General features: G+C 41.6%; 1 protein-coding gene across 1 annotated transcript in view; it reads right to left on the bottom strand.

The window, feature by feature from the left end:
- Positions 1 to 10,818, bottom strand: part of pdzd3b (PDZ domain containing 3b) — a 38,631-nt gene extending 27,813 nt beyond the window's left edge. The window contains exon 1 of the mRNA XM_041894553.1: positions 10,712 to 10,818. Coding sequence (XP_041750487.1) covers positions 10,712 to 10,727 — 16 coding nt within the window. The 5' untranslated portion in view covers positions 10,728 to 10,818. The remainder of the gene's footprint in view (positions 1 to 10,711) is intronic.
- Positions 10,819 to 13,214: the final 2,396 nt, after the last annotated feature.

Genomic DNA, 13,214 nt, shown 5'->3' with positions numbered 1-13,214 from the left:
AAATCAAAAAGGAAATAGTAACCCAATGAAATAATAGTAACAAGACTATATACACGGAGTGCCGATACCGAGTCAATGTGCAGTGATACGAGGTAGTTGAGGTAATGTAGGTAATATGTATGTAAGGGTAAAAGTATGTAGGCAATCAGGATAGATAATGAACAGAGTAGCAGCAGTGTATGTGAAGAGTGTGAAAATGTGTATGTGTGTGTGTGTGTGTGTGTGTGTGTGTGTGTGTGTGTGTGTGTGTATTAAGGATCCCCATTAGCTGCTGCTAAGGCAGCAGTTACTCTTCCTGGGGTCCAGCAACATTAAGGCAGTTACATACAATAAAAAAGATTACATTACCTTTCATAACACTTTTCACAACACATTAAGTGTGTGCCCTCAGGCCACTACTCTACTACCACATACATTCAATACAATATCCATGTGTACGTGTGTGTAGAATGCGTGTGTTATTATGTGTATGCATGTGTCTGTGCCTGTGTCTCTACACAGTCCACGCTGTTCCGAAAGGTGTATTTTTATTTGTTTTTTAAATCAAATTGTACTACTTGCATGTAGTACTGTGCGCCTCCCATAGTCTGTTCTGGACTTGGGGACTGTGAAGAGACCTCTTGTGGCATGTCTTGTGGGGTATGCATGGGTATCCGAGTAGTTTAAACAGACAGCTCTGTGCATTCAGCATGGCAATACTTCTTATAAAAACAAGTAGTGATGAAGTCAATCTCTCCTCTACTTTAAGCCATGAGAGACTGACATGCATATTATTAATGTTAGCTCTCTGTGTACATTTAAGGGCCAGCCGTGCTGCCCTGTTCTGAGCCAATTGTAATTTTCCTAAGTCCTTCTTTGTGGCACTTGGCCACATGACAGGACAGTAGTCCAGGTGTGACAAAACCAAGGCCTCTAGGACCTGCTTTGTTGATAGTGTTGTTAAGAAGGCAGAGCTGTGCTTTATTATGAACATACTTCTCCCCATCTTAGCCACTGTAGGGTTACTCCAAGCAGTTTAGTCAACTCAACTTGCTCAATTTCCACATTATTCATTACAAGATTTAGTTGAGGTTTAGGGTTTAGTGAATGATTTGTCCCGAATACAATGCTTTTAGTTTTTTTTTATATTTAGGACTAACTTATTTCTTGCCACCCGTTCTGAAACTGACTGCAGCTCTTTGTTAAGTAATTTCACTCGCTGTAGTAGCTGACGTGTAATGTGTTGAGTCATCTGCACTCAAAGCCATTGGCATGTCATTAGTAAAGATTGAAAAAAGTAATGGGCCTAGACAGCTGCCCTGGGGAAATCCTGATTCTACCTGGATTATGCTGGAGAGGCTTCCATTAAAGAACACCCTCTGTCTTCTGTTAGACAGGTAACTCTTTATCCACAATATACAGTGGGGGAAAAAAGTATTTAGTCAGCCACCAATTGTGCAAGTTCTCCCACTTAAAAAGATGAGAGAGGCCTGTAATTTTCATCATAGGTACACGTCAACTATGACAGACAAATTGAGAAAAATAATCCTGAAAATCACATTGTAGGATTTTTTATGAATTTATTTGCAAATTATGGTGGAAAATAAGTATTTGGTCACCTACAAACAAGCAAGATTTCTGGCTCTCACAGACCTGTAACTTCCTCTTTAAGAGGCTCCTCTGTCCTCCACTCGTTACCTGTATTAATGGCACCTGTTTGAACTTGTTATCAGTATAAAATACACCTGTCCACAACCTCAAACAGTCACACTCCAAACTCCACTATGGCCAAGACTAAAGAGCTGTCAAAGGACACCAGAAACAAAATTGTAGACCTGCACCAGGCTGGGAAGACTGAATCTGCAATAGGTAAGCAGCTTGGTTTGAAGAAATCAACTGTGGGAGCAATTATTAGGAAATGGAAGACATACAAGACCACTGATTATCTCCCTCGATCTGGGGCTCCACGCAAGATCTCACCCCATGGGGTCAAAATGATCACAAGAACGGTGAGCAAAAATCCCAGAACCACACGGGGGGACCTAGTGAATGACCTGCAGAGAGCTGGGACCGAAGTAACAAAGCCTACCATCAGTAACACACTACGCCGCCAGGGACTCAAATCCTGCAGTGCCAGACGTGTCCCAGTGCTTAAGCCAGTACATGTCCAGGCCCGTCTGAAGTTTGCTAGAGTGCATTTGGATGATCCAGAAGAGGATTGGGAGAATGTCATATGGTCAGATGAAACCAAAATAGAACTTTTTGGTAAAAACTCAACTCGTCGTGTTTGGAGGACAAAGAATGCTGAGTTGCATCCAAAGAACACCATACCTACTGTGAAGCATGGGTGTGGAAACATCATGCTTTGGGCTGTTTTTCTGCAAAGGGACCAGGACGACTGATCTGTGTAAAGGAAAGAATGAATGGGGCCATGTATCGTGAGATTTTGAGTGAAAACCTCCTTCCATCAGCAAGGGCATTGAAGATGAAACGTGGCTGGGTCTTTCAGCATGACAATGATCCCAAACACACCGCCCGAGCAATGAAGGAGTGGCTTCGTAAGAAGCATTTCAAGGTCCTGGAGTGGCCTAGCCAGTCTCCAGATCTCAACCCCATAGAAAATCTTTGGAGGGAGTTGAAAGTCCGTGTTGCCCAGCGACAGCCCCAAAACATCACTGCTCTAGAGGAGATCTGCATGGAGGAATGGGCCAAAATACCAGCAACAGTGTGTGAAAACCTTGTGAAGACTTACAGAAAACGTTTGACCTGTGTCATTGCCAACAAAGGGTATATAACAAAGTATTGAGAAACTTTTGTTATTGACCAAATACTTATTTTCCACCATAATTTGCAAATAAATTCATTAAAAATCCTACATTGTGATTTTCTGGATTTCTTTTCTCATTTTGTCTGTCATAGTTGACGTGTACCTATGATGAAAATTACAGGCCTCTCTCATCTTTTTAAGTGGGAGAACTTGCACAATTGGTGGCTGACTAAATACTTTTTTCCCCCACTGTAGCAGGGGGTGTAAAGCCATAACACATACGTTTTTCCAGCAGCAGACTATGATCGATAATGTCAAAAGCCGCACTGAAGTCTAACAAAACAGCTCCCACAATCAAACATCAGTCATTTGTGTAAGTGCCGTGCATGTTTAATGTCCTTCCCTATAAGTGTGCTGAAAGTCTGTTGTCAATTTGTTTACTATAAAATAGCTTTGTATCTGGTCAAACAATTTTTTCCAAAAGTTTACTGAAGGTTGGTAACAGGCTGATTGGTCGGCTAATTGAGCCAGTAAAGGGGGCTTTTGCTTCCCTCCAGGCCTGAGGGTACACACTTTCTTGTAGGTTTAGGTTGGAGATATGGCAAATAGGAGTGGCAATATCGTCCACTATTATCCCAAGTAATTTTCCATTCAAGCTGTCAGACCCAGGTGGCTTGTCATTGTTGATAGACAACAACAATTTTTTCACCTCTTCCACACTCTCACTTTTCAGAATTCAAAATTACAATGCTTGTCTTTCATAATTTGGTCAGTTATACTTGGATGTGTAGTGTCGGCGTTTGTTGCTGGCATGCCTAAGTTTGCTAATCTTGCCAATGAAGAAATCATTAAAGTAGTTGGCAATATCAGTGGGTTTTATGATGAATGAGCCATCTGATTCAATGAATGATGGAGCTGAGTTTGCCTTTTTGCCCAGAATTTCATTTAAGGTGAAGCTTTTTACTATAATTCTTTATATATCTTTCTTTGTTTCATAGTATAGTTTGCCAATCTGTTGTGCAGCCAGACTTATTTGCCATTCCTTTTGCCTCATCCTTCTCAACCATACAATTTTTCAATTCCTCATCAATCCACAGGGATTTAGCAGTTTTAACAGTAATTTTCTTAATGGGTGCATGCTTATTATTAACTGGAATACTCAATTTCATAAATGCGTCAAGTGCAGCGTCTGGTTGCTCGTCATTGCACACCACAGACAAGCAAATATTCTTTACATCATTAATATAGGAATCACTACAAAACTTATTGTAAGACCTCTTATACACTATATTAGGCCCAGCCTTTGGAACTTTGGTTTTCCTAGATATGGCTACTACAATGTGATCACTACATCCAATGAAATTGGATACTGCTTTAAAGCAGATTTCTGCAGCATTAGTAAATATGTGATCAATACATGTTGATGATTTCATTCCTGTACTGTTTGTAAATACCCTGGTAGGTTGACTGATAACCTGAACCATGTTGCAGGCACTGGTTACAGTTTGAAGCTTTTTCTTGAGTGGGCAAGTCAATATTAAAAGGTCACCCAGAAAATATATCTCCTGTTGATATCACATACATTATCAAGCGTTTCACAAATATTATCCAGATACTGACTGATAGCACTTGGTGGTATATAGCAGCTTCCCACAAGAATGGCCTTTAGGTGAGGCATGTGAACCTGTAGCCATATTACTTCAACAGTATTTAACATGAGATCCTCTCTATGCTTTACAGGAATATGGCTCTGAATATAGACCGCAACACCGCCCCCAATGGCATGTTTGTCTTTCTATATATGTTATAACCATGTATTGCTACCACTGTATCATTAAAGGAATTATCTAAGTGAGTTTCAGAGATAGTCAGAATATTAATGTAATCTGATACTAGAAAGTTATTGATTTCATGAACCTTGTTTCTCAGGCTACATACAGTGCCTTCGGAAAGTATTCACACCCCTTGACCTTTTCCACATTTTGTTACATTACAGCCTTATTCTAAAATTTTAATCCTCAGCAATCAACACACAATACCCCATAACGACAAAGTAAAAACAGGTTTTTAGAAATTCTTGCAAATTAATGAAATAAAAACAACAGAAATACCTTATTTACATAAGTATTCAGACCCTTTGCTATTAGACTCGAAATTGAGCTCAGGTGCATCCTGTTTCCATTGATCATCCTTGAGATGTTTCTACAACTATTGTAAATTAAATTGATTGGACATGATTTGGAAAGGCTATATAAGGTCCCACAGTGCATGTCAGAGCAAAAACCAAGTCATGAGGTCGAAGGAATTGTCCGTATAGGACAGACAAAAACAAATTCTGCAGCATTGAAGGTACCCAAGAACACAGTGGCCTCCATTTCTTAAATGGAAGAAGTTTGGAACCACCAAGACTCTTCCAAGAGCTGGCCACCTGGCCAAACTGAGCAATCGGGGGAGAAGGTCCTAGGTCAGGGAGGTGACTAAGAACCCGATGATCACTCTGACAGAGCTCTAGAGTTCCTCTGTGGAGATGGGAGAACCTTCCAGAAGAACAACCATCTCTGCAGCACTCCACCAATCAGGCCTTTATGGTAGTTGCCAGACAGAAGCCACTCCTCAGTAAAAGGCACATGACAGCCCGCTTGGAGTTTGCCAAAAGGCACCTAAAGACTCTCAGATCATGATAAACAAGATTATCTGGTCTGATGAAACCAAGATTTAACTCTTTGGCCTGAATGCCAGGCGTCATGTCTGGAGGAAACCTGGCACCATCCCTACAGTGAAGCATGGTGGTGGCAGCATCATGCTGTGGGTATGTTTTTCAGCGGCAGGGACTGGGAGACTAGTCAGGATCGAGGCAAAGATGAATGGTGCAAAGTACAGAGAGATCCTTGATGAAAACCTGCTCCAGAGCACTCAGGACCTCATACTGGGGCGAAGGTTCACCTTCCAACAGGACAACAACCCTAAGCACACAGCTAAGACAATGCAGGAGTGGCTTCAAAACAAGTCTCTGAATGTCCTTGAGTGGCCCAGCCAGAGCCCGGACTTGAACCCAATCTAACATCTCTGGAGAGACCTGAAAATAGCTGTGCGCAATGCTTCCCATCCAACCAGACAGAGCTTGAGAGGATCTGCAGAGAAGAATGGGAGAAACTCCCCAAATATATGTGTACCAAGCTTGTAGCATCATACCCAACAACACTCAAGGCTGTAATCGCTGCCAAAGGTGCTTCAACAAAGTACTGAGTAAAGGTTCTGAATACTTACGTAAATGTGTAAATGTTTTTTTTTTTTTTCGAATGCACTGTACATACGTACGTATTTACTGAATCTCTTCAGTAGGTCTTATGATTGAGTGTAGTCTGGCACAGGAGTGCAAAGGTGAACAGCAAGGCACTGGAGTGAGGTCGTGTGCAGTCGTGTGTGCACAGGGAGTACAGAATGGGACTAAGGATGCACCCCTGAGGGGCCCCCGTGTTGAGGTTCAGCTTGGCGGATGTGTTGTTGCCTTCCCTCACCAAATGGAGGCGGCCCGTCAGGAAGTCCAGGATCCATTTGCAGATGGAGGTATTCAGTCCCAGGGTCCTTAGCTTAGTGATGAACTTAGAGGGCGCTATGGTGTTGAATGTTGAGCTGCAGTCAATTAACAGCATTCTCACAAACAGTACCAGTCAAAAGCTTGGACACACCTACTCATTCCAGGGATTTCTTTATTTTTACTATTTTCTACATTGTAGAATAATAATGAAGACATCAAAACTATGAAATAACACATATGGAATCATGTAGTAACCAAAAAGTGTTAAACAAATCAAAATATATTTGAGATTTTAGATTCTTCAAATAGCCACCCTTTGCATTGATGACAGCTTTGCACACTATTGGCATTCTCTCAACCAGCTTCAATTAACAGGTGTGCCTTGTTAAAAGTTAATTTGTGGAATTTCTTTCCTTCTTAATGCGTTTGAGCCAATCAGTTGTGTTGTGACAAGTTGGGGGGGTAAACAGAAGATAGCCCTATTTGGTAAAAGACCAAGTCCATATTATGGCAAGAACAGCTCAAATAAGCAAAGAGAAACGACAGTCCATCATTACTTTAAGACATGAAGGTCAATCAATCCGGAAAACTTCAAGAACTTTGAAAGTTTCTTCAAGTACAGTCGCAAAGTACCATCAAGCGCTATGATGAAACTGGCACTCATGAGAACCGCCACAGGAAAGGAAGACCCAGAGTTACCTCTGCTGCAGAGGATAAGTTCATTAGAGTTACCAGCCTCAGAAATTGAAGCCCAAATAAATGCTTCACAGAGTTCAAGTAACAGACACATCTCAACATCAACTGTTCAGAGGGGACTGTGTGAATCAGGCCTTCATGGTCGAATTGCCGCAAAGAAACACGAGCAATGGACATTAGACCGGTGGAAATTTTAGATTTTCGGTTCCAACCGCTGTGTCTTTGTGAGACGCAGAGTAGGTGAACGGATGATTTCCGCATGTGTGGTTCCCACAGTGAAGCATGGAGGAGGAGGTGTTATAGTGTGGGGGTGCTTTGATGGTGACACTGTCTGTGATTTGTTTAGAATTTAAGGCACACTTAACCAGCATGGCTACCACAGCATTCTGCAACGATATGCCATCCCATCTGGTTTGCTCTTAGTGGGACTATCATTTGTTTTTCAACAGGACAACGACCCAACACACCTCCAGGCTGTGTAAGGGCTATTTGACCAAGAAGGAGAGTGATGGAGTGCTGCATCAGATGACCTCCACAATCACCAGACCTCAACCCAACTGAGATGGTTTGGGATGAGTTGGACCACAGAGTGAAGGAAAAGCAGCCAACAAGTGCTCAGCATATGTGGGAACTCCTTCAATACTGTTGGAAAAGCATTCCAGGTGAAGCTGGATGAGAGAATGCCAAGAGTGTGCAAAGCTGTCATCAAGGTAAAGGGTGACTACTTTGAAGAATCTAAAATCTAAAATATATTTGGATTTGTTTAACACTTTTTTGGTTACTACATGATTCCATATGTGTTATTTCATAGTTTGGATGTCTTCACTATTATTCTACAATGTAGAAAATAGTAAAAAATAAAGAAAAACCCTTGAATGAGTAGGTGTGTCCAAACTTTGACTGGTTCTGTAGGTGTTCCTTTTGTCCAGTTGGGAAAGGGCAGTGTGGAGTGCAAAAGAGATCTGTGGATCTGTTGGGGCGGTATGCAAATTGCAGTGGGTCTAAGTTGTCAGGTAAGGTGTAGGTGATATGAACCTTAACTAGCCTCTCAAAGCACTTCATGAGGACAAGTGAGTGCTACAGGATGATAGTCATTTAGGTCAGTTACCATCGCTTTCTTGGGTACAGGAACAATGGTGGACATCTTGAAGCAAGTGGGGACAGCAGACTGGGATAGGGAGAGATTGAATATGTCAGAAAACACTCCAGCCAGCTGGTCTGCGCTAGGGATGCCGTCTGGGACGCTTAAATGTTTTACTCACGTCGTCCACGGAGAACGAGAGCTCACAGTCCTCTTGTTTGCTTTATGGCCCTATACAGCTCGTTGAGTGCGGTCTTAGTGCCAGCATCGGTTTGTGGTGGTAAGTAGACAACTATAGATGAAAACTCACTTGGTAAATAGTATGGTCTACAGCGTATCACGAGATATCTAACGCAGGCGAGCAGAACCTCGAGACCTTAATATTAGAGATTGCGCACCAGCTGTTGTTAACATAGAGACAAACACCACCACCCTGAGTTTCCCCGACGCTGCCGTTCTGTCCTGCCGATGTATAGAAAAACCAGCTAGATGTATATTTTCCATGTCCTTGTTCAGCCACGACTCTGAGAAACATAGGATATTACAGTTCTTCAGATCACGTTGATAGGATAGTCTCGAACGGAGCTCTGATCAATCTGTTATTACATGTAGCATTTGTCCTTTCCCCCTGCGATAGACTAGCATCCTATCCAGGGGGTGTACTTGTACATCATACTACAGAAACAGGAGACATGCTCCTGCTCTTATGAGCTTGGGCAATGCTACTTACTTTTCTTCTCCACAGAGGGAGGACATTATGAAAACTGGGATGCGTCCCAATCCCTACACCTACATAGTGCAGTACTTTTGACCAGTGCCTGTCACAGATCCCCACGGTACTGCTGCTCATTCCGTTCACCAGCTCCGGAGGGCTACGTCACCGGCCTTCTAGGTGTCACTGAACTAGATCATTACCACCAACCCTGGACTGTCTTGTCTCATTACGCACACCTGGTTCCCGTTCCCCCTGATTAGTATGTGTACATATGTGCCCTCTGTTCCCAATTGTCCTTGTCGATAATTGTCCCATGTCCGTTGGTCTCGTGAGTTCCGTGTAGTGTGCTCTTGTTGTTTACGGGTCTCGTCCCGTGTATTGTGTAGAGGTTACACCTCACTCTTTGTGTGGGTTACATCCCTTTGATATATATTACCTGTTTGTGTTAGGTGGAGTAAATAAAACCCCTAATACTTATTCCTGCGCCTGTCTTCTAATCATTATACAACGTGACAGTGCCCAAAGGGCTCTTGTCAAAACAAGTGCACTATATAGGGAATTAAGTGCCATTTCAGAAACAGCCACGGTTTTAATTAATCTCATAAACACAACAGCAGAAGATACACTGTAATAATTGAGATTTCTGTGTTATGAAAGGAGGGGAGTGGGTTATCTAGGTTATTCCAATATCTTCGATTTACAACCTATTTACAGGAAGGTAGAACTTAAGTAAACATCATTCTCATCATTAAATAACTAACCTCTTCTTCACCTTTGTGTTTATCAGTTTGATAAATTAGTTGGTAAATAATAGTGACATATACAGTAGGTGTTAGCACTTCCCATATCGGCCTTACAGATATTGGACTTTGCTCCTCATACAAACTCACATGAATACAGTATTTGGGATGTTATTCAATAGTTATGGAGTTTATGTTGATCTTCATATTGACCACAATATATCCTTTATTGACTCTGATATGGAGGTGTGTATTAGTGTTTAATTTACACATTCAAAGCTTTTTTTTAAAACCCATCACACTTTGCTGCACCCATCAGTGCAGCAAAGTAAACCAATCAAATAACTTGAAAATGAATGTTTTAGTATATTTGTTCCATGTTCAGAACATGTATGGATGCTTATGATAGGTTTATAACATAATATTGTTTATAACATGTATAAATAAAACCTAGATCAATGTTCCATTAAGGGGAATCTTCATCGACCTCACGCCCCTGACTGAACATGCACAGCGGGCCTTTCTGGTTTAGCTAATGGTCCTCTGTTTGTCTTTCCCCGCAATAAACCTTCAGCATGGCAAGTGAGGTCACATAAACTAGACTACAATCACTGCAATGACATCAGCATGTACCCAGTGCTAGGGAAACGTGGCTTTTATCTACCTGCCTAGGCAGGGACTACAGTGGAAAATTAGCCTGCTGGTGGAATCTTTTACAGCACATTTATAGAAATGTAAATTGGCACAGTCAAATAAACCTAATAAAGTAAGGGCATCGCAGACTACAGAGGGGTGGGAAAGATGGAGCCAGTCGATTAGGGGTATTGTAGATGGGTCTGGTGACTGAATCATGGTTATAGCCAACCTATTGACACTGCCTGCAGAGCAATACCTATTGCACCGAACAATATACTATGATCATTCACTGCTCTTTACAAGACAATAGATAAACATCTATGGAATAGGAGCATAATATCATAAAATATCATGATATGATATCACAACTGAATATTCTCCAAAACAGATAAAGTAGGCTACAAATCAATATTTCAACAATATGGTTGCCTGCTATTAGCCTATTTAGGAATAATATTATGAGAATATGGATTACTGTGACGGAACATGAATACAATGAAACAGAGCAAGATTCAGATGGTCATGAGAAAAGATGCAGATGAAGAGAACAAGGCTGTACCTGTAGTTTGTTTCATGTTGTCTCTGTTTCTGTCCCAGCTGGTCAGCAGAGAAACACACAGAGTGACGGAAAATGTGGCACTGTGGGACTCTAGCTTCCCACTTACAAACGGGACAGCACTAGGCTTAATATCTAATCTGTGCGTGTGTACAGGGCGTAGGTGGGTGGGATGCTGGGGGAGTTGATAGTGAGACACTGTCCCTCACGTCTCCATTCCCCCTACTCACACATTCACACATGCACTCAATCACACCGCCTCGTAAACCTTGCTGCATTACATCACAACATTGTAGTACATGTAACTTATGAAACGTGCAACACAAAGGTAAGTCAGAAAGTTCAGTGAACCTGGCTGATACCATAAGACACAACATAAAATACAGTACCAGTCAAAAGTTTGGACACACCTACTCATTCAAGGGTTTTTCTTTATTTTTACTATTTTTTACATTGTAGAATAAGTGAAGACATCAAAATGATGAAATAACACATATGGAATCATGCAGTAACCAAAAAAGTGTTAAACAAATCAAAATATATTTTATATTTGAGATTCTTCAAATAGCCACCCTTTGCCTTGATGACAGCTTTGCACTCTTTGCATTCCAGGTAGTCACCTGGAATGCATTTCAATTAAGAGGTGTGCCTTCTTAAAAGTTAATTTGTGGAAATTATTTCCTTCTTAATGCGTTTGAGCCAATCAGTTGTGTTGTGACAAGGTGGGGGTGGGGATGGTATACAGATGATAGCCCTATTTGGTAAAAGACCAAGTCCATATTATGGCAAGAACAGCTCAAATAAGCAAAGAGAAACAACAGTCCATCATTACTTTAAAACATGAAGGTCATTCAACACGGAAAATGTCAAGAACTTTGAAAGTTTCTTCAAGTGCAGTCGCAAAAACCATCAAGCGCTATGATGAAACTGGATCTCATAGAGGACCGCCACAGGAATGGAAGACCCAGAATGACCTCTGCTGCAGAGGAAAAGTTCATTAGCGTTACCAGCCTCAGAATTTGCAGCCCAAATAAATGCTTCACAGAGTTCAAGTAACAGACACATCTCAACATCAACTGTTCAGAGGAGACTCTGTGAATCAGACCTTCATGGTCAAATTGCTGCAAAGAAACCACTACTAAAGGACACCAATAATAAGAAGAGACTTGCTTGGGCCAAGAAACATGAGCAATGGACATTAGACTGGTGGAAATGTGTCCTTTGGTCTGGAGCCCAGATTGGAGATTTTTGGTTCCAACCGCCATGTCTTTGTGAGACGCGGTGTAGGTAAACGGATGATCTCCGCATGTGTATTTCCCACCGTAAAGAATGGAGGAGGAGGTGTGATAGTGTGGGGGTGCTTTGCTGGTGACACTGTCAGTGATTTATTTGGACTTCAAGGCACACTTAACCAGCATGGCTACCACAGCATTCTGCAGCGATACGCCATCCCATCTGCTTTGGGCTTAGTGGGACTATCATTTGTTTTTCAACAGGACAATGACCCAACACACCTCCAGGCTGTGTAAGGGCTATTTTACCAAGAAGGAGAGTGATGGAGTGCTGCATCAGATGACATGGCCTCCACAATCAACCGACCTCAACCAAATTGAGTTGGTTTAGGATGAGTCGGACCGCAGAGTGAAGGAAAATCAGCCAACAAGTGCTCAGCATATGTGGGAACTCCTTCAAGACTGTTGGAAAAGCATTCCAGGTGAAGCTGGTTGAGAGAATGCCAAGAGTGTGCAAAGCTGTCATCAAGGCAAAGGGTGGCTATTTGAATAATCTCAAATATAAAATATATTTGTTTAACACTTTTTTGGTTACTACATGATTCCATATGTGTTATATCATAGTTTTGATGTCTTCACTATTTTTCTACAATCTAGAAAATAGTAAAAATAAAGAAAACCCCTTGAATGAGTAGGTGTTCTAAAACTTTTGACCAGTGATGTATATTAATAAAATATTCTACAAACTCTGACAACAATTGTTAATGAATTGTTAGGTTCTAAATAACAAGGTAAACACAGACGGACTACTAGTAAAGCGCAAACCAAGTTTATTCACCCACTGGGTCACACAGCTGCATAAGACAAAGGACATGTTCCAACCAGCACAGATATATATTCTCCAATTTAGGTGACCTCCTCCTTCCCTCTAAACATTGCATTTTCATTGCTAGGCAGGAAGTTAAGTGATGCAGGCAATAAACTGTTCCTTCTCCCTTTATGTGACCTTACCTGACCTCGACCCCATTCCTCACTAATCCACAGCTCTCCACCTTATCAGTGACTGCAATCATGTGATTGCCTCTCCTCTACTCAGTACCTCCCAAAGCCCCCTGGCTCCTATCCAACCTTCATTGACCCCACCATATAATTTACATTCCTCCTACAGATAACCATTAACCTCTGGTGTATAAACCATGTCACTCCTCATGTCTCTAGGATAACTGATGATTAACAATATTTCAAGTTTAGAAATCAGAATCCATCAGTATTTT

This window comes from Coregonus clupeaformis, chromosome 13 (assembly GCF_020615455.1).
Source record: "Coregonus clupeaformis isolate EN_2021a chromosome 13, ASM2061545v1, whole genome shotgun sequence".
NCBI classification, from domain to species: domain Eukaryota; kingdom Metazoa; phylum Chordata; class Actinopteri; order Salmoniformes; family Salmonidae; genus Coregonus; species Coregonus clupeaformis.
Note: the sequence above shows the minus strand (reverse complement) of the source record. Positions and strands in the feature narration are given on the sequence as shown.